The sequence below is a fragment of the Mizuhopecten yessoensis genome, unplaced genomic scaffold (genome assembly GCF_002113885.1).
Source record: "Mizuhopecten yessoensis strain PY_sf001 unplaced genomic scaffold, ASM211388v2 scaffold10871, whole genome shotgun sequence".
NCBI lineage: Eukaryota > Metazoa > Mollusca > Bivalvia > Pectinida > Pectinidae > Mizuhopecten > Mizuhopecten yessoensis.
In genome coordinates, this window is record NW_018408763.1 from 91,676 (window position 1) to 118,448 (window position 26,773).

General features: G+C 36.5%; 2 protein-coding genes across 3 annotated transcripts in view; both read left to right on the forward strand.

Moving 5' to 3' along the window:
• LOC110463180 (uracil-DNA glycosylase-like) overlaps nt 1-18,416 on the forward strand; it is a 34,698-nt gene extending 16,282 nt beyond the window's left edge. For both annotated transcript variants that reach the window (XM_021517566.1, XM_021517565.1), the window contains exons 5-9: nt 2,083-2,142; nt 10,060-10,265; nt 13,254-13,301; nt 15,846-16,024; nt 17,054-18,416. In XM_021517566.1, the coding sequence (XP_021373241.1) occupies nt 2,083-2,142; nt 10,060-10,265; nt 13,254-13,301; nt 15,846-16,024; nt 17,054-17,333 (773 nt within the window). In that variant the 3' untranslated portion in view covers nt 17,334-18,416. The remainder of the gene's footprint in view (nt 1-2,082; nt 2,143-10,059; nt 10,266-13,253; nt 13,302-15,845; nt 16,025-17,053) is intronic.
• Nucleotides 1-26,773, forward strand: part of LOC110463181 — a 494,021-nt gene that overhangs the window by 17,142 nt on the left and 450,106 nt on the right. The gene's annotated exons all lie outside the window — the stretch shown is intronic.

Genomic DNA, 26,773 nt, shown 5'->3' on the forward strand with positions numbered 1-26,773 from the left:
GTCTAGAGTCATGATACCTGGGTATGTTATGTAGACTGGCTGTGTGAATTATTTTCTTTATTTCAGTAATGAGGTCAAAGGTCATTCTTCAGTGCTAGCCGGAGTCAAAAGTCAACATGGGTTAAAGCTTAAAAAAAAAATCAAATTCCAAACAACAATATCCTAAGAACAATTTAAGAGATGTTAAAATGTCTTGAGTTCTAGTTACCAAATTTGGTCTAAAGTTACCTCTATGTCAGTTTCATGTAACAAAAGAAACAGTTGCCTCTTGTTATTTCACATAATATTTATAAATTGAAAAAAAATATCAAACACGTGATGTGTAATAAGCTGACTCAATTTAGGTTAGAACCAAAGTACTTCCATCACAGTATTATTGCTCTGTGCAGTACAAAGTAGTAATGTTTATCTGGTCAGCCATCTTATACTACAGTATACATGTAGTAAATAAAAGTAGTTCCTGTAGTGGCGTAAGAATATGTTCCCATGTTTTTTTTTATCAATTGCAGTACCTTTAGGTCTTATTACACATGTGTAATACCATATTCACCATATGGCGGTAGGACAAAATAAAATGGGTCATTTACGTGATAATTGAAAATGGTTTGAATTTATAAAAATCTATATTGTAAAAAGAGATATTATGAAGTATAAAATAAATGACCTTGACCTACTATACAGAAGCATACTAGGACAGAATAGAATAATGTTTACTCCAGTAAATGACCTTGAACTACTTAAAAGGTCAAATGGATCAAATGTGTTAAAATCTTTTAACAACTTCATCCTAATAATGAAAAGTGCCATCAAAGAAACAGCCTTGACCTACTTGACTTAATTTAGTATAACTTATCCTAAGAAGGATTCAGCGATGTGTAAATGGAGGTCTGGCTGCCTAAAATGCAAAAGGATAGGGCTCAAAAGAGGTAATGAGAGAAAATCTTCAAATTCCTTTCTTCAGTACAGGTAAAGTGATCTCAATAATTTAGTCTGGAACTTTCTCAAGCCAAGGAGACTCAATTTGTGGAAATATTTGCAAAATTACTTCATTTAGAACATTTTTACAGGATTACTGAGATATCCAAATGAGCGATACAGGCCTTCTGGGCTTCTTGTTTTTTTGTTGTGTGGCTTTTTAAGTATGGTGAGTGGGGCTTAACATGATCGAGCTATACCTCTGTCACAGATTAGAACTTGGTCCATATCTAATTAAAACACACAAATAAACCACAAGCCAAACGACAGAGAACTGTGTACAATCAAAGCAAGCGACACTCCCCAGGTTTGTTATGTTAAGTACTTTCCATGCCCCCACCATTTTGAGGGGAACTTGTTTGTGCCGTCCCTTTGCATCGTGATTTATTGTCATGGCTCTGTGATCTTCCTTTCTTTCCAGATTTTCCTCAAAAGATTATGCAAAGGTCATGTATAAGAAAATCTCAGATAATTTGTATCAGAGAATCCCAAGGTCAATGTCAAGGTCACTGTTCCTATTACATATGTGTAGGTGATACATGTGTAAGTGATACATGTGTAGGTGATACATGTGTAGGTGTTACATGTGTAAGTGATACATGTGTAGGTGAAACATGTGTAGGTGTTATATGTGTAGGTGATACATGTGTAGGTGATACATGTGTAAGTGATACATGTGTAAGTGATAGAGGTGTAGGTGTTATATGTGTAGGTGATACATGTGTAAGTGATAGAGGTGTAGGTGATATATGTGTAAGTGATAGAGGTGTAGATGATACATGTGTAGGTGTTACATGTGTAGGTGATACATGTGTAAGTGATACATGTGTAGGTGATACATGTGTAGGTGTAATATGTGTAGGTGATACATGTGTAGGTGTTATATGTGTAGGTGATACATGTGTAGGTGATACATGTGTAAGTGATAGAGGTGTAGGTGTTATATGTGTAGGTGATACATGTGTACAAAAGCTGTTAATTCTTTTATAAAGAACTATATAGGATGTTTCAAGGTAGATCGTCCACCTATGATTATAAATTGTTCATTTAGTTATAGGATCTTCCAACTATGTTGATTGCATCACATCATTGTTCTGTTACTTACAGGACAACCACAAGCCAAACGACAGAGGACTGACGAAGGTGTAGGACCACAACAGTCCACAGGTTTGTTGTGTTCAGTAACATTTAATATCCATACATTACGGCTATACAGACTTCATTTCTTAACAGATTTTATAAAAAGATGAAATTTGAGAATATCTTTGATGAGTACGTACTTATAGATCCCAAGGTCAATGCCAAGGATGTCACTGTTAGTATTTATCGGTAAACCACAGGGGCAAGGAAGTATTCATGTCTGATAGACATTTCCTAGTATAAAGACCACACATGTGTAGGTACAGTTTTATGTTTAGATAATACATGTGGGTGTGATATATGTTTAGATAATATACAGACAAACAAAGAAGTATTATCAATCTCCAACCATAAAGTAATGTTAATTCACATAGATGTGTATAATTATAGAAGTCTGAATTATCTGTAGTTAACGTACGTTACTCACCAAAACCAGATGGTTTGTAGTGCGTAATGAATGTGTTTATAGTCCAACTGTGTCAACATTGTTATAAGCTTGATAAGTTTGTTATATAACATTGTTATAAGTTTGTTATCTTAATCTATAGTTTTAATCATGAAATGAGTCAGACTAAAATCTCTCTCTCTCTCTCTCTCTCTCTCTCTCTCTCAATTTATGTATTATAAGAAATTGCATTATATTTATACATGTATGTTGTAAACCATTATGGAAAGGGTGTTTATAAGTTGCAATAACTTGTGCCCAATCCTTTTGTAATTATATTGCAATAAAAATATGTTTAAACTAACCAAAACCAGACATACAGTTTCCATTATATCATACTGAACAAAGAAAGCCAAGGATGAGGTGTACATATAAACTATTTAATTGTTTATAATTATAAAAGTCTGCATTATCTGTAATTAACGTCACTCACCAAAACCAGACATTATACAGTTTCCATTATATCATACTGAACAACGAAAGCCGAGGATGAGATGTACATATAAACTGTAAAATTGTTTATAAATATAGAGCCGAGTTTCCTCTGGCCCTGACACCAGACTTCAACATTTTGACAGAAAGATAAATGTTGTCATCGGGGTGACTAATCAACAAACCGTACTGATCTGGACTGAAAACGGAAAATATTATTCTTGTTTAGTAGATTTCATGAAACCCGAGGATGAGGTGTACATTTAAACTATTAAGGGCTCAGCCAAGTTTGACAACAGCTCTAATCGCACTAAATTTGGCGGAGTTATGACCCCTTGATTAACGAAAAACGTCATTATCTGCAGTTTCCGCATAGTAACTATAGCAAATATTAGCCATATTACTTCAAACTTGATACTGTAACAATGTTTGTGTTCCTCTATCTCATGCTATGTGATTTGTGCATATTTAAGGATAATTAATGAGTTTAGACAATTCTGATGGATTAAACAATTAATTTAAATCGTAATACCTACATGTTCAATAAAAAGTCTAACTTCTGTATAGGGATTTTTTTTTCTTCAAGTTTCAAGCTATACATTATGTCTCAACAGCACGATACTCACATGTTTAAACCTAACCTCAGTAATGTTTACACTCAATATGTCCTGCAAGCGAGGGATACAAATTCCACGAATTTGCTTGTTTACTTTAAATTTGGAACAATGTTTTATCAAAATGTACTTGACCTATGTGAGTACGTGTATTACTTTAAATGTGAGTCTGTATACTTAATAAACAGAAGACTATCCACGCTGTTGTGATGATTATTTAGAGATGATATTGAGAATATAAACGATTAATTGAATTAATCTGGGGGTGGGGGGTTATACAGATTTCAAGTACAGAATGTATAAGAATTCAGGATTCCAAAGTCAAGGCCAAGGTCATCATTGCTATATATAGAAATCATCAGCCAAATCAGTGTCATCAGTCAACCAACAATTGTAATTTACTGATGGAAATTGATCAAAATTTATACAAAGGTCAAACATCTTTGTGTTTCAGGTTTCAAAGGCCAAGGTCACTGTTGTTATATATAGAAAGTCATAAACGAATCAGTGTCATCACCCTAGCTTAACAGATTTTAATCCAAAGTTTATACAGATTTCAAGTATGAGAATGCCTCGGATGAGTTCCTGTTTCAAAGGTCACTGCATCTTGTTACTCATGGAATTCTTTATTCTGTATTTTTACAGCACCTGAGCTTTGCTCAACTAACCTATTCTAATCGCTTTCCCTTCGTCGTCATGCGTCGTCCGTCGTGGGTCAACTTTTTACATTTTCAACTTCTCCTCTAGAACCAGTGGATGGATTTTTTTTAAACTTGGTCAGAATCATCCTTGGTAGATAAGGCTACAAAATTGTAAAATTGGGATTCCTACCCCAACCCCTGGGGCAAGGGCATGGCCGCAAAGGGAAAATTAACCAATATTTCAAAACCTTTTTCTCTAAACTCCGAGGTAATACAGTCATTTTTCCTGCATGGATGGAAAGAATATCAGGGGCTTTGTTTAAATTGTAAATTTCAGGACCCCCGATCCATCTTTTCTCCCTTGGGGAGGGGGTAAAGTTTACTAAAGTTTATATAGGGAAATAACACTTTTGTGTATATTTTGACAATTTTCTCTAGGAAATTGTTCAAACTTAGTCAGATTCATCTTTGGTAGATGAGGGTACTACACTGTACAATTGGGATTCCTGCCCCATCCCCAGGGGCTATGGCGGGGCCCCAAAAGGAAAATTTACCAATATATTATAATATCTTATCCTTTGATGACAGGACAAGTATTGTATCTCACTTAGTTTACATGCTGATTTCCACTTCACATCTCAACAATAAAATTGAGCTACCAGTACCTATGACATTACTCAGGTGACGGCTAAGGCCCTTGGGCCTCTTGTTCCATTTATCAACATGAAATATATGATAATACCTTGAATATACATACATATTTCAGGGTGTCAAGACCATAGTTGTTGTAACTATTTATAGACATTATCAAACACAGAAACTGGCATCAGGGGCTTTCATGTCTTAAAGATATTTTCTAGTGTACTAATTCAGATGTAATGTAAATCTCTTTATTTTACAAAGCTGATGAACTTGTTTTTGTATTTGGTTTACTACCCTCTTCTTTATTAGTCCCCCACCGGGTCCAGGGGGGGGGGGGACTACAGGTTTGCACTTTGTCTGTCCTTCCGTCCGAGTTTGTCCGGGACATATCTTCTATACTATTTCACCTGTAGTAACCAGATTTGGTGAACAAGGACATCTTGGGATGGCGGAGTGCACAGTGCAAGAATTAGGTCACGGTGACCTATGACTTGACCTTTGACCTTCACTTTTGAAAAAGTTTGTCTGGGCATATTTTCTATACGATTTCGCCTGGAGTTACTAGATTTGGTGTACAAGGACATCTTGGGACGAGAGAGTGAAAGAAGTAGGTCACTATGACCTCACTGTGACCTACATATGTATGCTTCCTGACATAAGTGTACTGTTTGGTTAATATGTAAATCATTACCGATGAAAGACTGTGAATTGCCTTGCAATACTTTGACTTGTTTTTAGCTCACCTGGCTCGAAGCGCTAAGTGAGCTTATGCCATGATGCAGCGTTCGTCAACTTTTTATTTTAAACAACTTCTTCTGAATAACCAGAAGGCCCAGGATGATGATATATGGTCAATAACATGCTGGGATGAAGCACTACCAAGTTTGTTCAAATGAATGACCTTCGCCTATATTCAAGGTCACAGGGAGGTCAAATATTTTTAAACTTTTAAACAACTTTTTCTAAATAAGGAAGAGGCCTATGGTTTTGTTATTTGGCCAGTAGCATGCAGGGATAAAGGGCTAACAAGTTTGTTAAAATGAATTACCTTCGCACATATTCATGGTCACAAGGGTCAAATATGTTGAAATATTTAAAAAAAACTTCTTCTGAATAACCAAAAGCTTCAGGGTGATGATATTTGGTCAGTAGAATGCAGGGATGAAGGGCTTCCAAGTTTATTCAAATGAATGACCTACGCCCATATTCAAGGTCATAGGGTTCAATTGTTTAAAAACCTTTAAACGACTTCTTCTCTATAACCAAAATGTCCACGGTGATGTTATATGGCCAGAAGGATGTTGGCATGAATGGCTACAAAGTTTGTTCAAATGAATGACCTTGACTTATATTCAAGGTCACACGGGTCAATTGTCTAAAATATTTTAACAACTTCTTCTGGATAACTGAGAGGCATAGGGTGATGATATTTGGCCAGTAGCATGCTGGGTTGAAGGGTACAAACTTTGTTCAAATGAATGACCTTAATTTATTTTCAAGGTCACAGGGGTCAAATATGTTAAAAATCTTTCAATAACTTCTCCTAAATAACCAAGAGGCTTAGGGTGATGATATTTGGCTAGGAACATGCTGGGTGAAGGGCTACCAAGTTTGTTTAATTAAATGACCTTGACTTATATTCAAGGTCACACGGGTCAATTGTCTAAAATATTTAAACAACTTCTTCTGAATAACCAAGAGGTCTAGGGTGATGATATTAGGCCAGTAACATGCTGAAATTAAGGGCTACCAAGTTTGTTCAAATAAATGACCTTGACTTATATTCAAGGTCACAGGGGTCAATAATGTTTAAACCTTTTAAACAACTTCTTCTGAATAACCAAGAGGCCTTAGATAATGATATTTGGCCAGTAACATGCTGGGATAAAGGGCTAACAAGTTTGTTCAAATGAATAACCTTCGCCCATATTCACGGTCACAGTGGTCAATATATGTTTAAATCTTTAAATGATTTGTTCTGTATAACCAAAAATCGAAGGTGATGATATTTTTCTAGAAGCATGCTGGGTTGGAAGACTATAAACTCTGATCAAACTAATGTTCTTGTTAGATTCAAGGTCACGGGCGTCCTATGTTTAAATCTTTTAATAGGTCCTTATTAATCAAACACTGATATTCTGCCTGTAGTTGTATTTTGGTCCACTTTTGAGATTACATGTGTGAGATTAATACCAGGTGAGCGATTCAGGCCCATTGGGTCTCTTGTTTCTCTCTACTAGCTGTTGAGAGGAATTCCAACCTAAAATAAAAATAGATGTTGCCATGCGAAACCACTAAAATCATATTAAAACACCCTGGTAATACTTTTTTAGCAAATTATAAATCAGAAAACAAAGGCTAAGTAACCTTGTTTGATAGATGAATTAAATTTAGATGATGTGCCATTTGATAACATCCTGTGATTATATGAATGCGCTAGACATGTTAGGGCAAATCAATATATAGCTGTGTTTCCGGTCTCCCCATCGACACTATTTTTTCATGCTGACTCTAAAACATTTTATTGGTTTTTCACTGTTAGCTGTTTAATTCTTCAAAGTGTTCATATGATTTGCTAGGCATTTTATGTATACAATATTTGAAGCCAAGTAGCCTTAGCTAATTGTGCTTTAGTGATATCGGTTGGGATCTGTAGATTAGTGTGACCATCTGTAGTCTAGGTGGGGGTGTCCAATCTGTCAGTGTTTGTTCCTCCAGCTGATGCTGTCACGGCCGGGTCAAATTTAGCAGAATTTATGGCCAGTTTAATCTATTCCTGTAGGGGTCAAATTTTAGCAGGATTTCAGCAGCATCAACAATTTCAATGTTATCAACCAGGATTTTGCTTAAGGACAGATAGTAGGGTAGTTCAGCTTCATTAGCAAGAGTCAAAGGAGGAGATGAGAGTACGGTTGGGGAGTTGAGTTAAGGAGTCTTGAGGAAGGAGGTTGAGTTAGGGAGACTGACATGAGAGGTCTAGAGATATAGAGGAGAGTTAAAATCTGTGGAATTTTACAGTTTGTAGTTGGAACGAGTTTGAAGTGGAGAGAAATATTGAGTTGTAAATAAAATGTTAATATAAATTAATGTACTGATTTTGTTGTTAGATTAATTTGAACAAATTGAAAACACCAATAACCTTGAAATTACGTTAGTTATTCCATTAAAATTTATGTAGGTAAAATATATGTGTGTATTTATTTTACATGAATAAAAATTACATATTTAGTGCCATTCATACTTTATTAAAACAATATCATATTTTCAACATTCATGGTTGTTGGAGGTAATCAGGACATTTTCTTGACCAGAAAAAAAAAAAATGAAATGTTTTTCCTTCCTACCTACCCATTTTTTTTTGGAGCCGAAACAGGAAACACAAATATATTTTTATTTGGCCTTATAAATATTGAAGCTGAAAGGTAGACAGTGTTTGTAACAAGTCTAACTCTTTTATAACAACATTGAATGTTAAGGAAGTACATTTTATATGAAGCTTAAGTGGTGTTTATGGTCAAAGGTCTTTGGTTTTACACATGTATATATACCGGTAAAATATGTTATTCAGACGTTTTACTATGAATATTGTACTTTCCCATATCAACCATCATCTTCTTGTGAGGTCTGTATACCTCTCCACACATAGTTACATAGAGAATAATACATGCCTTTTTCCATATCACACCTAGTATCAACCCGAGACTGCAATATCAGCCCAAGGGTTTTATTCTGTTTATTACATACTTACTAATAAAAGCTACTTTCTTATGATCTATTTTTCTTTTGAAATATTGAAAAACGAAAAAAATCCAAAAGGGGTGTGATACGGGTTTTGCGGGCTGATACAGGTTTTGGGGTGTGATACGGCGGGGGCTGATACGGCTTTTGGGGTGTGATACGGCGAGGGCTGATATGGGTAAGGGCAATTGTGTCGTATCGCATATACAAAACAACCCGTATTTATTAGTAAGTATGTAATAAAAAGAAATAAAGACCTGCATGACCAACATTGTAGGTATATAAATCATCTTCAAATAGCACGTCATTTTGTAACATTCAGTTGGGTCTTTTGAGAGACTGACATGTTATAAATCTGGTGAGCAACTTTTATCATTACATCATACTTAATGCTGTATTTTGACTTCGTTAACCTGCAGCAGGTTATGTACCTTTTTAATAGCTCATGTACACGTTCAATATTTAAATTACATGTATATATTCCGATATTTGATAAGAGTTTTTGATTATGACTTGCCAGGGTGTTGAAATTTAGGTGACTATTAAATCTATTAGGGGGCTTGTTGAACCTTAAATAACTGATACCAAATCTACATCTTTTAGCTGAAGCATCGGTTGAGCAGTTTATAAGCTCCAAAGATGAAAATTGCTGAATAAACAAAATAAGAGCAAAATTAAACACTAATGCGATTTACATTGTTTATCAACAAATGGTTCAAAGTCTTTGATTTACCTGAACGGTCTATGAGCAATCACTTCCTTAATTTTAAAATTACAGCTTCCTAATCTTGTTATCATCGTTGAACAAAGTCATTGCTTGCCCTGTTTCTGTGTCTGTCTATATATATCAAATGTAAATTGTATAAACTGATACCACTAAGTTCTAAAAAGATGTAGAATCGAGGTGGTATCTTCTCGGTCCTGGGGAAATCTAGGATAACCCCTGATGTATCCTAACTGCAATTTTATTGCTGAGCCCGTGTTTCCTCTGGCCTATCACGAGACTTAGACATTTTGACAGATAGATGTCCACATTAGACATTTATCTGTCAAAATGTCTAAGTCTGGTGTCAGGGCCAGGAGAAACTCGGGCTAGTGTATCGCTACAGGTGATTGATGTGCCCACCCCCTAAAGTCAGGTTTTCTTACATGTCTTCTGCAAAGTGGACATTGGATAAATTGATTTGCTGCCCCCATTGCCCCGAAGTATGCACCTGTCTTCATATGACCCTGGATGTTTGCCTGTACATTAACCCCGATAAAAAAGGAAAACATAATTAAGTGATAAGAAATATCTGTTAATAATTTTATATACCTAATCAATAAGAAAATATAACACATTTTGGAATTGGTTGAACTTAGTTAAAAACAATATTCCCACCAATATGTGATTGTAATTTGTAAGTTTGTGACTTCATTATTCCATTGTTAGGTTCTGATGGAGCTGCTGCAGGTAGCTTAGACCTGTCCTCTTTCATCACAGAAGAAAGCTGGAGACGTGAGCTCAAGACGGAATTTACCAAAGACTACTTTAAGGGTATTGAGTCAAAGCTTGCGGGTGATTATGCGAACAAAACACAGGTTTTCCCACCTAAGGACCGCATCTTTCATGCATTTAACGTAACGCCGTTTGACAAGGTATGTGGAAAAACACCGATTATAAGTATGCCAATCAAGAACATCAGATAAACATTAAAATACTTTCATCATTTCGGCAATAACCATTAAGACACCTTCATCATAACAATAGACATTAAGATACCTTCATCATTGTAACAATAAGCATTCAGATACCTTCATCATTTCACAATATATCATTAATATCCCTTCATTATAACAATAAGCCATGATATACCTCCATCATTTCAACAATAAGCATTCAGATACCTTCACTATTTCAACAATAAGCATTAAGACACCTTCATCATAACAATAAGCATTCCGATACCTTCATCATTTCAAGAATAAGAATTAAAATACCTCATCATTTTAAAAGAAACAATGGATATTGATATAAGATTTTAAAACATCCTGATTAAATGCCAAACTTTTTCCTAATTCAAGGAAAGTATTCCAGATAATCCCCACTTTGTTATACATTAACATGTAATAATAAAGCTTGTGATAAAATCTTGTATTCAATTGGACAACTTTCTGAAAAGTTTTGTGAAAATGCCCACTCCTTGCAATTTTTGCAACTGTTTTGTCGTGTAAAAGTAGCCTCCCCTTACCTGTACTAAGATTCACTGAATTAATACACACATGTGATGTCAATAATACTATTACATTGTTTTCTTATTTTATAAGTTTATTTCATTATCATAAGTTGTACTGAAACTATTTTTGCCTCCTGTTGAGGACACCATAACTGAGAGTACAATATAACCCAGAATGTATTGTGGTCCCTTTCATTCAAATATGGACAGGAGCATAGGTCAAAGAACCCTGGTAGTGTTTAAACTGAGATTTATTTTATTAATGTGTATCAAGCTCTATTTTATCCTTCAACATTGAAGTATTGATATCATCAGCTCTCAAAGATAAGTACTAAATAGTGCAACACATGATACAATCTTGGATATTGAATGGATATGAACAATTGTAGTGTGAAGTTATAGTTCCCATTCCTTACCATACACTGAAACTTAGAGTAGTCTCCCTTTACTACAGCATAAGTTATCACCAGATTACTGTCAACTGATTACCAGATGACAACATACTATTGTTATATACATCATTATTTAAAAGGGAATATTTAAAGTTATGTTATGCACTGAATCCAGTATTGCCTTCTGTTGAGGATACTTTGATTAATTCTTAGTGTTGCCTCAGGTAATAAATATTTGTACCAGTCGTCAATTCAGGCGCTATTTCATCCCTTAATATTTAATCAACCCCCCCTGAAGACACATTTGAACTCCTCTAGTTCAAAGGTTGGAATAGTTCATTATAAAATTTCAGGCGTGAATGAGTTAAGGAAGTATGTAGGTGACAGAACACACAGATGAAAGATTGTATTAAGTTAATTATATGATATGCCTTTTTCCAAAACTTGTAACAGTATCCGTTCGACCATGAATCCTGAAATCTCAGTTTGAAAGTAAAAAAAACAACATTGCTAGCCTGGCTTCTGGGCTACCCAAAATGCTTGTTCAGGTTAGGGTCAGGAGTAGTTTAGGAAAGTTCGATTAAGTTATAAACCAGACCCAGTTACTTTAAGGTTGTTTAATTACTTTATAACCAGTGGTTGGTGAAAAATAAAAATGCCAATAAGAAACATGTGCTTTCAAGGCAAAATAAATCCTCAAAACACATCTGTCTGATCTGTCTAAACAAAGTTATAGCAATTTAATGATGTCAGATGTTCTTTATTTTGTTGTACATTTAAATTTTAAAAATGTCCCTAACCACTGGTGAACGCTTATCATTCTTTAAGCAACTGTTGAGAAGCCAGATCTATACATCACCTCAAATCTAAGAATAACAGAGATCGTCTGCCTCAACCTGACCGACCAGGAAGAAAATTCCCCTCCCCAAATATTTTAGGTCACTTGGCCCGAGCGGCGTCCCTCGTCCGTCCGTCGTTCGTCTTCCGTCCGGCGTCAACTTTTTACTTTAAACAACTTCTTCTGTATAACCAAGAGGCCCAGGCTGATGATATTTGGCCAGTAGTGTACTGGGTTGAAGGGCTACCAAGTTTGTTCAAATGAATGGCCTTTGCACATTTCCAAGGTCACAGGGGTAAAATATGTTAAAATCTTGAAACAACTTCTTCTAAATAACCAGAAGGCCCAGGATAATGATATTTGGCCAGTAACATGCTAGGATGAAGCTCTACCAAGTTTGTTCAAATGAATGACACTGACCCACTTTCTAGGTCACAGGGGTCAAATATGTTAAAATCTTTAAAAACGACTTCTTCTCAATAACCAAACGGCCCAGGGTACTTATATGTCTGTAGCTGTATTTTGGTCCAAGATTACTAGTGTGAGATTAATACCAGGTGAGCAATGCAGGCCCATTGGGCCTCTTGTATTGAATTTTGAGAATTTTTCATTGTTTTTGAATTCTGGAAATTTAGTTGATTTTCTTGTTAAGTGTCTCTGCTTGAACCAAATGTTTTCATCTGAACATGCATCTCATTAATAGATATCAGTATCAGATTTATGCAGACAGTTCTAATTTTTAAATGATTTACAATATTTTTATGAGACTTGCAGTATACATGCATCACCCACAACATTGTGCAGTGCACTGTCATTACAATCCTATGACCTTGACATCAATGTCAAAAGCCAAAATTGTCTTCAGGGTACTGCGACTTTCCATGTCATATTTTTTTAATTGCATTTATTTTAATATGTATTTTATTATTGAAGGAAGCAGTTTCTCAATTAGCAAATTAGGGGAGAGATGTTTTTGTTCAAGTAACAAATATCTAGTTTTCAAAATGTTTGCAATATAAATCCTTTCACGCAAGTCGCAACTCTGTTCAAGCCTGCATTACAAGTACATACTGCTATCTGTTATGGTACAAAAATGTCAATACATCAAGCGTGTTATTAGTAAGGTAGTACTTCAATAATCGCTCTCTCAAGGTCACTAATGATACTCATTGCCTTACAGGTGAAAGTTGTAATTCTGGGACAGGATCCGTACCATAACGACGGACAGGTACGGATACTATACCAGCCAATTTTCAAAGCTTGATAATATGTACAATAATTATACTGAAGCTAAATCATGTAATGCTTATGTAGATGTTCAATAAGATTCATCAGTTTGGAAATATGCGATATCAAAGTTTTACTTTCTACACAAACAATGAGTATTGAACGTGTCACAACATTTCAAGACCGACTTGACAAAGGGACCAGTAGGTCTTGAATAGTTGCGACACATTTAGTACGTACATTGTTTGTGTAGAAAGTAAAACTTTACAATCGCTTATGTAGATGTTTATTTTGAATGTTACAAATCATAGATAAATGTACATTTTTGAAATGTTTGTTTGAAAATGTGAACCATGGTCAATGGTTTTTAGTATCCTTATAACTGTTTTTTTATTTATTTCTGTAATGTTTTTGTACTTGCCAATAGTATTTCATAGAAGTATAAACATTATTTAGCCAATTCGATACAAGTCCTTTTGAACTAATCTTTAATTTGAATGAAACAATTTTAATTAAATCCTTGATTAGAAGATATTATTTGTGAGTGCACCACTTTTGTTGAATCTGTTTAGGTGTATAGTCATTAGTGAAGTATTCATTCCAACAATTATCAATTTGAATGACTTGTCCAAGATGATATTACACTTTAAACGGTACTTTTCAAGACATTATTAGAAATATCAGTAAGAGTTTTATCTGATTTTTGATCAGCTGTGTTTCTTTTAAAGTTTGTGGAAATGGCCACTCATTTAAACTGATCTTGCCAATAGGAGTATTAACCATACTCAGAAAATTGAACAGTCAATTTCATGATGTCATAGCTATATATATGTTTACCCGATCCTTGATATCCAGTGGTTATGCCCACTTTTGCTCTCCTCTACACCCCTGGAATATGTCATAGCAAAATTGAAGGCTCAGTGTGCAGCACCTTGTGGATGAGACGAGAAGACTAGTTTGGTCCTTTGATGTACATCAAAAGAATCTTGCGGTCGCGTAACGGTAAAAAATTATAGGCTTTGAAGTCGGACGTCGCGCCTTTGTAATCTTCAAAGGACAAGTATCAGACTACTGTGATTGGTCAGTTTTTTTTACCTGACACCAATCGAATAGCTAGCTAGCCGCGTGCCTTCATTTTTGCTATGACATATTCCAGAGCGAAAGTGAGCGTAACCCCTGGATATCAAGGATAGTATACATGAAGAGCCCTGTGAATGGTGAAAGCAACTAGTTTTTTGAGTCGGTCGTTAAATCTTATTTTTTCTTTATATGTATAGGTATAGATCATACTGTAAAATCACATATTTTTGTCGGTCCCAAATTTAGTGGTTTCCCTAAAAACACCATTTTGTGGTTACTTGAATCTGTGGATTACGAGTAACCACTCAAATGGAGAATTCCTTTATATAAAATTTGCAAGTTATTCATTGACCTATGATAAAATTTGCAAGTTATTCATTGACCTATGAATACATGTATGAAGATTACCCATGCAATCAAAAACCTGACAAAAAATGTGATTTCACAGTTTCTTCCCAAAGTGTCTATGAGGTCTAGTGTTGGTATCCTTAATCTGCACAGTTTGCTGGAGTTCAAATGCCTCCGAGCATATGCTATTTTGTTTTTGTTGCTCACTCTTAATTTTTAGCTCACCTGGCCCGAAGGTCAAAGTGAGCTAATATGGCATGGTGCAGCGTCCGGCGTCTGTCCGGCGTCCGTCCGGCGTCCGGCGTCAACTATTTACTCTAAACAACTTCTTCTCAGTAACCAAAAGGCCTAGGGTGATGATATTTGGCCAGTAACATGCTGGGATGAAGGGCTACCAAGTTTGTTCAAATAAATGACCTTGACTTATATTCAAGGTCACATGGATCAATTTTTTTTAAAGCCTTTAAACAACTTCTTCTGAATAACCAAGATGCCTAGGATGATGCATTTTGGCCAGTAGCATGCTGGGATAAAGGGCTACCAAGTTTGTTCAAACGAATGACCTTGACATATATTTAATGTCACAGGAGTCAAATATGTTAAAACCCTTTAAACAACTTCTTCTCAATAACCCAAAAACCTAGGATGATAGTTGGCCATTAACATGCTGGGATGAAGGACTACCAAGTTTGTTCAAATGAATGACATTTGCCCATATGCAAGGTCACAGTGGTCAATAATGTTTAAAACTTTAAATGACTTGTTCTGTATGACCAAAAGGTCCAGGGTGAATGCTAATTTACCAGAAGTATGCTGGGTTGGAAGACAATACAATCTGTACAACTGAAGCTGTATTTTAGTCCACTTTTAAGATTACAAGTGTGAGATTATCACCAGTTGAGCGATTCAGGCCCATTGGGCCTCTTATTTATCTTTCATTTCATATTCGTCATAGAGCACTACTAATCACTTTTGGCATGCTGTATCTAATACCGAATTCTGTCCAGTCACCAATTGTTTTGTCTTGTGTTCATTTTTTCCACACGGAAATTCGTTTGAGCAAACTCTATTAATGTTTTTTGCGTTGCGAATGTTTCTTTGCATGTTATTTTTTCAGGCCATGGGAATGGCATTTTCTGTACCCCCGGGAGTGAAACCACCACGTTCATTGAAAAACATATATAAAGAGATAACCAATGATGACAAAATCAAGAACTTCACAACCCCTTCTCATGGTAATTTGGAAGCTTGGGCGAAGAGGGGAGTGTTTCTACTCAATGCTACACTTACAACCGCGTAAGTAAGAACATGCAACATACATTGACAATACCTCCTTCAAAGGTGAATGATATAGCATTATGCGTGGACGTTATCTACCTGGTAACATTATACTGGCAACAGGTTATAAAGTTGTTGCCATTGCCAAATGCTTAATGTTGAGCAGGGAATACAGTTTAAACTACCAAAGGATGCTGGTATGTCCCAGCCTGCAAATAGAACCTATTGCCTACATTGGGGAACATTCTATGCTAAAGCCGAAAGGGAGATATTGCCAAAAAGGGTGCAAGGACTATTAAGGTTGTTAGGAAACAGAGAGAAAATATAGAGATCAAATAGGTTGCAATTGATACACCAGTTTATTTTGGTCATTTTGTGTCCCAAACGTAAAGGACAGGTAGCAAATCCTCACAATCTGCAGATTAAGTGGCTCCTACAGTATGCAGTGGGTAACAGCAGGTGTATGCATTTCCTCAATCTCCGAACTGCAGGGATGTGGCAAGGTGGATGAAGCCAGGAGATTGAACATTATTGCTCAGAATTTTAGTAATAGTTTCTACTTCCTACCAACTTGACAAGGAGAATAGCTTTTTCGGTAAACAAGAGGTCTCGAGTCACACACATAGCTGATCATTGATAATAATAATAATGATGATGACACCATGTTAGGTAAAGCAATACATATTGTACAGATATATTTCAGAACGTGTTTGTAGGAACACTGGTGGATATGCTGAATTGTAATTGTCAATGAAAATCAAAACAAAAAATGACCTCTGTATTACTTAATTTCATAATATAAGTATTCAAGGTTCAGTTATAATTACGTTATTTAGGCCTCATTTTCTCTCAACATGGGCTCAAATTGAGTTTTTCCTTACTTTATATCATATTATTTTATAACATAAATGTAAGCAAAATGGAAAAAAAATATTAATCCTACGATAATAGTTCAGAAGAATTTATTAAAAAAGTAAATTATATTTTTTTAACTTATCCAGAATTACCTATTATAAACCATGGTTTTTCTTTTCTCTGTATTTTCAGAGCCCACCAGTCGAACTCTCATGCCAAGTATGGCTGGCAGAAATTTACAAACAGAGTCATCCAAATTATAAGTGAGAATTGCTCTGGTGTCGTCTTTATTCTCATGGGCAACTTTGCACATAAAAAGGAGAGTTTAATTGACGAAACAAAACACTCCATAATCAAAACTGCTCATCCTTCACCTTTGTCATATAAGAAATTTGAGAACTGTAAGTGTTTCTCAATGGCTGATGCAGCACTATTAATGAACAAACGAGACAAAATGGACTGGTCACTGTAAAAGGAACAATTTTATACCCAAGTGTGTGAAAACTTTTGCGATTTTTATGCAAAATAATGAATCATCGTCCAAAAATGAATTACAGTATATAGCTCTACATTGAAAATATTTCTAATCAAATTTATATTGAAATATTAATATTATGAATGTATAAAAAAAGCTATTGAAAACGTTGTGTGTTTTTAAACAAGAGTTTTGTTAATGTCAAATACATTCATGTATTTGAAATTATGTGAGGAATTCAACCGTTGCTATCTGTATAAATTCTATATAATAAATTACACCAATCAGTTAACAGTGTAAATGGAAATATTTTGTTTTAATAACTTAGAAAGATACTTTTAATCGCAAAACAGTTTCGCAACTTACCCCCCACCCCCCCACCCCACATATTTGATGAATATATACTGTACTTGGTTTAAGTATCCCTGTCCCAATGAATGGTGTTTTTACCTATATACAGTTACCTCCCCTTAACCCTTTCTCATCCCTATGTAACATCATGCATTGATATGGATGAGTCCATTATGGTCTACAGTCCATGGTTCGAATCACAGCCTAGCAACGCTGATCTTTTAAAAACTATGTAAAACACTGTTGTTGGTTATATTTTGAGTATTTCATCTTTATTGTTTCTTATTAAAGACGCACAAGGTTTTATTTTTCACACACCTATACATTATACACATGGAGGCACGTCCTTAAATTGGCCGTGTTGCGTTTCAGGGCAGACAGATTCTTTTGAAACTCTTCTTTGTGTAGGAAAGTTGTCCTTGAATTTTGATGTCCTAGATTCTGTCTTTTTTACATGTCCTCTATGTACAGAGCAGATACTGCCATCATAAGATTTTCCGGGGTATGCTGATGTCTTTTTTATGTAGGAGTTGCCATGTGTATCTGCAATAACAGTATCGCAATTCTCCAAATCTGCAACAAAATGAAAGAAATTTGAGTATGTATGCATTATAATAATATGATGATTAAGAAATTAACTGTCCAATATTGACATATTTATTATTTACTTTATCTCAAATTTGAAAATATACCTTATACATGTATTGAAGTAAATTCACTTGACCATTGTATTTTTTGAAGTTCTCATTTCAACACATTTTAATTATGATGGTATAAGAATAGGATCGAACAACGGGCTACTCCTATATCAGTTCTCTCCTGCTGGTTCTCCTCGCATACTATATAGTATACGTATACGATAATATTCAATTATAGACTTTGGCTGAGGTCGATACCTGGATTTATCGACCCGAGAAAAGATATATTAAACGAGGACGCAGTCCGAGGTCAATATATCTTTTCTCGGGTCGATAAATCCAGGTATTGACCGAAGTTAAAGGCTACAATTGTTTTATTATTTTACAAAACAGAAATGTAAGCAATCTGAAAAAAAAAAAAAAAAAGCTTCGGAAGTGCGACGGTGCATTGTTTGGAGACACACGTTTATAAACGGTGCAACATATTACGACTTCGGTAAGTTTGTTTCTGTAAATGTACGCAGATGATTTGGTTATTTTTTCGGAATCTGTACAGGGCCTGCAGACCCTTCTTGATAGCCTTTTTGAATACTCCACAAAATGGAGTTTACCTGTAAATACGGAAAAAATCAAAAATTGTAGTTTTTAGAAAGGTGGAAGATTACATAATGATGAAAAATGGTATTATAAAGAAAGTAAAGTCGAATGGGTGAATCAATTTCCTTACCTAGGTGTTATTCTAAATTACAATAATAAATTCACTTATTTCCAAAAATAATTAGCTATCCAAGGACGAAAAGCTATGTTTGCATTTTCAAAGTGTTCATCATTAAACTTAAATGTAAAAACTATGCTACACCTTTTCGATACATATGTAAGCAGTATCCTTTTTAGCTCACCTGGCCCGAAGGGCCAAGTGAGCTTATGCCGTGGTGTGGCGTCCGTCCGTCGTCAATATTTTACTTTAAACAACTTCTTCTGAATAACCAAGAGGCCCAGGCTGATGATATTTGGCCAGTAGCATGCTGGGATGAAGGGCTACCATGTTTGTTAAAATGAATGCTCTTGACCCACTTTCAAGGTCACAGGGGTCAAATGTCGTAAAATATTCAAACGACTTCTTCTGGATAACCAGAATGCCCAGGGTACTGGTATTGGGCCTGTAGCATGCTGGGATGAAGGGTAACAAGTTTATTCAAATAAATTACCTTGACCCACTTTCAAGGTCACAGGGGTCGACTGCCTTAAAATCTTCAAACAACTTCTTCTCATTAACCAAAAGGCACAGTGTACTGATATTGGGCCTGGATCATGCTGGGATGAAGGGCTACCAAGTTTGTTCACATGTATTACCTTGACTTACTTTCAAGTTCACAGGGGTCAAATATGTTAAATCTTCAAACGACTTCTTCTCAAAAACCAAAAGGCCCAGTGTATTGAAATTGGGCCTGTAGCATGCTTGGATGAAGGGCTACCAAGTTTGTTCAAATGAATGACCATGACCAACTCTCAAGGTGACAGTGGTCAAATGTCTTAAAATCTTCATACAACTTATTCTCAATAACCAAAAGGCCAAGGGTACTGATATTGGGCCTGTAGCATACTGGGATGAAGGGCTACCTAGTTTGTTCAAATGAATTACCTTGACCCACTTTCAAGGTCACAGGGGTCAAATGTCGTAAAATCTTCAAATCACTTCTCAATAACCAAAAGGCCCATGGTACTGATATTGGGCCTGTAGCATGCTGGGATGAAGGTCTACCTAGTTTGTTCAAATGAATGACCTTGACCCACTTTCAACCTAATGTCCTTGTTCGACATTTAAGGTCACAGGCGTCATATGTTTAAATCTTTTAATTGGTTTTATGAATCAAACACTGATATTCTGCCTGTAGCTGTATTTTAGTCCACGTTAAAAATTACTAGTGTGAGATTAATAACAGGTGAGCGATGCAGGCCCATTGGGCCTCTTGTTTATGCAAGTGAAATGTGGTGTATGCAAAAAGCTCCAGAGATTGAAAATGTACATTTACATTTTTAGGTCACCTGAGCAGAGCCTCGGGTTAGACAACCAAAAAACATAACCCCTCGGGTTGGAGATTTCTCTATCACACCCTCAAGGTAGGGCAAGATTCTATTAGTCCCCGAGGATTACTTTAACCTTGATGGCCACAGTTATCTCCTTTGCGCAGTGGCATGGTTCATAGTATACACACTTAACATACATGTATTGTTTACTTTGAAATTTACAAGTATCCCTCTAAAGTTTTGAATTCGTCATTAAGGGGTTTTACGGGTCTGCCCCTCTGTTTCAACAGTAGACAGTTAGACAATTTTGATTTCCAACGTTTCGGCGCCTAGCATCACTGATGAGTGCTAGAAGGAGGAAACAGATGTAGGATTCAGGGTAATTCATTGTTGGCAAATTCTATCTAATACCAAACTCTATCTAATACCAAACTCTATCTAATACCAAATTCTAAAGGTACAATCACCGTGGTGGTGTTACGTTCAGTTTTCACTCGTCAGGGCCCGTATTCATGAAACCGTTCTCGTGCTCAAGCATGGAATCTGTGATCAAACCTTCTTTATTGTAACTGGTTTAAAATCGTGTCACATGGTTAAAAGGCCAAGTTTAAACACCGTATATGGTATTCGGCCCATTTTATTTTAAAAATACCTAGAATCCCTCAAATTTTTCAAACTTTCGGACCATAACGATTCTGTTCTCGTTACAAGATATAATCCATGAAATAAACGTATTTTTCTACAAACGTTTTATATAACAACCGTACCATCCCACATCACCTCTAAGACAGCAAGCAAATATCTACAAGTCTCGTGTAGTATGAAAGAAACATCTCGGTATTATTTACATATAACTATACACATTTTATATAGCTTCATAGGGCGGATTATAGGCGGATTGGTCGAGTGGTTAACACTTCGGCCTTCCACGCAGACGGCCGGCCCCCGTTCGATCCTCGAAGTCGTCGTACGCATGGAATATCAGAGAAAGTGTTTTTCTCCTGCCCACACAACTCCAACAACCCAGGTGGAGTATACAATGGTCTGTGGTGGATGTTGCGGTATCTGTTCTGTAGCATTCAAGTGAGGTGGCACTATAAAAAAGATGCCGTTGGAAGCACGGTCCCACTACAAAAAAGAACACAATACATCTCCAGCACACACGCAGGCATACACACACATAGGGAGATATTAGCCAGGTGGCATAGGACTAGTAGTTAGCGCCTGATAAGGCAGCTCCTGCGAATTCCTCAAAATTGAATTAATTAATGTATATGCTAATTGTATTAATTGTATATCTATGTACTGTAAAGCGCTTTAGAGTGGCTTATGTTAGCTAGATAGGGCGCTATATCAAATGTTGAATATTATTATTATTATTATAGGACATGATTTCACCGGCATGTGGATATTTTACAAATAACGTTGTAAGTGTTTCTCCTAGCAGATTTACTTAGTTCTCCGACAGCAAAACACAAATCTACTATTGGCAACTAAAGGATTTGATGACCACATGGGACATCTTGAAAAAGTCTTCAGCAAGTTCTGTAGTTAACTTAAAGCGTAAACTAAACCAAAACCTACCACCTCGTCACAGTCTAAAATGAAGTATTGTTCCTCAAACATTTGGCGAGTAGAGATGGGCTAGAGATAAATCCGTAGTTGGAGAGAGGGATTCAGGAGTCGAAAACTCCCGCCACCACAACAGAAATGACTATCGGCAAACATCGGACGACATCGGGAAATTTCGTTATCTGGGAATTCCCCTAATCGCGACGTTATTTCGACATGAGTTACCGCCCGTTGAGGAAACGAATGTAAACAAATGGCGGCTGTTTGTGATTTGAGCGGCCGCTTCAAGAGGCTCGCGTCAAAAATACGCCCTGTCAAGAAATGGCAAGTACTTATAGATCATAAATACAGCGGTGGACATTTCTGCAAAGGAGAGGGAAGTTGTGAAAATGACGACTGTCATTTGTTTAACAATATAAAGCTAGGTAAGCATGCAGAACTTTCTGGGTGGAAAGATGGCCGGAGGATTGTTGAATTTGACGTTTTACTGTCCAATTTAAGTTCATGTCAATCGTGCCAATTAGGGCCAATTCCTTTAACATCTCTAAATATTGTTGGAGAATTGAGGAAAGGATTGAGTGGATACTTGTATGATAATTGCCAAAATCCGGATTGCGGTGCGGTAAACAAAGCCCCTTACGGTAAAACGCACCACATCAAGTCCACACAAAGCTTAAGCTTGGGACATGTTTGTAAGTATATTTTACACTATTTGCAATGATTGATGATTTATTAGTTTCATCACGGAATTAGATTAATTTGATTGTACATACTAATGTAACATTTAATTGATACATGTGAAAAAATAAGTTTGCAGTTGACTGAAATTGTATATGATTCTTATTGATTTCTTAATACATTTACAAGAAATGTTAGTAAAGGTAATAAATTCAATGAACTTGCCTGATGTATATCATTTCATATGCAGATTTGTACATGTGTTAATATTTACGTTTTGATAATATTATAAATTAATAATTTTCTGTATCTGTAACGCAATCCTGTTATATTTAATTTCCAGAGATATTGCAAAGCAGGATTCTCTGGAAGCTCAGAAAAGCATGGGTGAGAGTATTTGTGATCTTGGTGTAACGCCATTGCCAGATGCATCACCATCGGTACGGTACTTATAATTTATTATTTAATATTTAAATGTATTATTATGTAGGCTCCATTTGAAATAATTAAGCATTGACCTGTGCTATATATAACAGTTTGATAATATTTAAACATTTAGTTAAACCATCCTAACTGTATTATGTATGCTCGTGTTAATTGCTCCATTTGAAATATTTAAGCATTGACCTGTGTTGATATGGCATTAATGATTGATATAAATGACATAGCTTTGCAGGCAAACACCATAATGCAGGCTATCATATGTGGCCTTTAGTTCAGATAAGTGTATGCATCGTGTGTGATAGTTCAATGAATAGAACAGCCACTTCCATGGAAAAGTCTGCAGTGTTCAATGGTACAGTTATGACGTCATGATAATAATGATGACGTCAGTATGTGGGCCATGACATTTGCAGTCGATTGAATGTCATCTGTAATTGGTAGGGTTATATAGTGTCAACGTCATGCAACAGTTTAATAATATTATGTGATCATTAGTCTACTAAACAAAAAAAGAAACGCACAAAGTTCCCCCCCCCCCCCCTGCAGTACACCTTAGCTGTAAGGAAATAATGGAATATTTGGTCAGGTATTACATCAAGAACGATCTCCCTTCTCAACAATCTACCCTAAAAATAGCCAAGCGTGACGATGTCATTGTGTGACTTTGTGAGCTTCTTTAGTCCTAATCAAGCGGCGTGATCAAGCCAAGCCGGAGTTTTTCAAACAAATAATCTCAACAGATACTCTAAGTTCAGCCACAGTCATTTTCCACTTTGGCATTTGATTTCGCCATTGACTGAGATGCCACGCTTAACGCAAATTCAGAGGGGTAGAGCAATTGCGATGTTGATGGATGGTCATAGCTAAACTGCTGTCGCACGGCAGTTTGGTGTTGGCCCGTGTACAATTAACCATCTCTGTACACGTTTCTGTGCTACTGGGTTAGTTTCCGATCGTCCCAGGAGCGGTCGTCCGCGTGTAACGACCGCACAACAAGACAGGGCGATTCGAGTGTCGCACTTGCGCAACAGATTCAAGACTGCTGTAGAGACTGCGTCGCATACCTTAGGTACTCATGGCAGACCCATTAGTCCTCAAACTGCCAGGAACCGCTTGCGTGCCGAGAGAATCATTGCGCACCGACCTTATGTCGGGCCACCTCTGACACCACGGAGGCGGCAAGTGCGTCTTGACTGGATGCGCAGACATGGCCCGAATAGGTTTGGGATGCGTCGATGGAGGCGTGTGATGTTCACCGGCGAGTCTAGATTCTGTCTGTATCGCTCAGACGGAAGAAAAAGGGTATATCGCAGACGCGGTGAGCGTTTCGCCGACACATGCGTGGTTGAACGCGATAGATTCGGTGGGGCTTCTGAAATGGTTTGGGGNAGATCCTCCAACCACATGTCCTTCCACTTCTCAGACGTCATAACCTAATTTTCCAGCAAGACAATGCTTGACCGCATGTTGCCAGAATCTGTCGTAATTTTCTCACGGCAAACAACGTTCAGCCTCTGGAATGGCCCCCATATAACCCTGACATGTCTCCCATTGAGCATCTGTGAGTAACTACTGATGACACGAGTGATGTCACACAGACTTTTCTTCTACAGTATTGTAAAGAGTAGACTTGTCCCTTCATATTGATATAAAATTTTGTACAAATTTCCCAAAATATCATAGGCTATTGATTGCATAATTTAATTGTGCGTTTCTTCTTTTGTTAAGTATATGTATTTTGACTTAAGTTTGTCTACTGGCTGGGAATTGCAGAACCCAGCTGATGATGTGCATGTCCATGAAATCTAGGTTTTGTGGTTTTTATGGTTAAATCTGAATACAATTTTTTTTATTATATACCAGGTAATACAAATATGTCATTATCAAGCTTACATATTGCAGTTTGCTGCTGTCCACAGAGCCAGTGTCCAGGGACGACAGTGATATATCTGACAATAATGAACCAGACAATGTGATGGACTCCATACCACTCACAGGTCGCGTATCAAGTTCAAGGTGTGGTATAGCTGAACCAGACAATCTGATTGACTTGATTCCACTCACTGGTCCAGTATCAAGTTCAAGGGGTGGTATAGCTGAACCAGACAATCTGATTGACTTGATTCCACTCACTGGTCCAGTTTCAATTTCAAGGTGTGGTATAGCTGAACCAGACAATGTGATGGACTCGATCCATACCACTCACTGGTCCAGTTTCAAGTTCAAGGTGTGGTATAGCTGAACCAGACAATGTGATTGACTCCATACCACTCACTGGTCCAGTATCAAGTTCAAGGTGTGGTATAGCTGAACCAGACAATGTGATTGACTCCATACCACTCACTGGTCCAGTATCAAGTTCAAGGTGTTGTATTGCTGAACCAGACAATGGGATTGATTCCATACCACTCACTGGTCCAGTATCAAGTTCAAGGTGTGGTATAGCTTTTTAGGGATAAAGGTTTATTTATCAAAAATTCCATAAAGATAGTTTTGTATGTTATTTTTACTGGTTTAAAAAATCCTATGTAATTGGTAATTTATTTGAGATCCTCTATATCTACATATATTGTAGTGAACATATATAGGATCAACCAAATAAAGTTTGATACCTGTGTACATACCTGAATAATTAAGAGTAGGTATATAGATGAAAACATCTTTTTCAAAATATCTAAAGATTTATATCCTTGAAATGGACAAAAAAAACAAGGTTTACTGTAGATAAATATATATATATACATTGTATATAAATATTTGGCCTAGTTATTCTATTCATAATATCATCTTTATTAAGTTACTCATAATTTGTATTTTATTCCAGCATGTTTACACCACCAGTCAATCAGATTCAGGAGGCTCCACACGTCCTAACAAGGTTCAGGAGGCTCCACACCATCATAACAGGGTTCATGCAATGAACAGTACCCAACCAACCCAGCACAAAAAAAGGAATAAGGCTTTCATCAAAATACCCATGCACTTCCAGAACAGGAATGTCTTGTGCTGTGGACACAGCTTGGCATAAGAGCGAATTTGATAGTCTTACATGTAGGTATACCATTTCATAGAAAAGAAAGTCCATTTCATTTGTTTTCTTAAACTTAGATTGAGGTGGTCTCAAATTGTTGGTGAATTAATTCCTGACTGGAAGTGAAATATTGTTGTCACAATTTATCTGTCATTTGTGTTATACTTTACTACTATAGGGATCTTGTGGTAATTGTATATTGATGATTATTATATCAAAGGTATGTAATAATGTATTTCATTGTCCATGCAAATACACTGATAAACATGTATATAAAAATTAGAAAATGTCTATACGACATAAATGCCCCCCTCGCTCAGGTATGGGACGGGAGGGACATGGACAACACTATATGCCCCCCCCCCCCCCATTTTATGACGGGGGCATTCAAATGTATTTATATGGATAAATTTATCAGAAGTAAGTCACAGAACATGTGGTGTATGTAAATGGTGGAAGAGCAATAGACGTGGCCGACCTGTTAGCCTGGCACAAAGCTGTGTTCATTCTCATTCCGCACATGCTCGATTGATGGAAAGTGCTGGTGGTGTACTGGATGTAAAACGGCTGTCAGAACAGGGAACACCAGTAGAGGGTCTTGAAGGAGATGGAGATAATACCATGATAGCTCGAATAAGAAATGATCTGAGCTTGACAATGAAAAAACGATTTGATCGAAATCACATTGTAAAGAA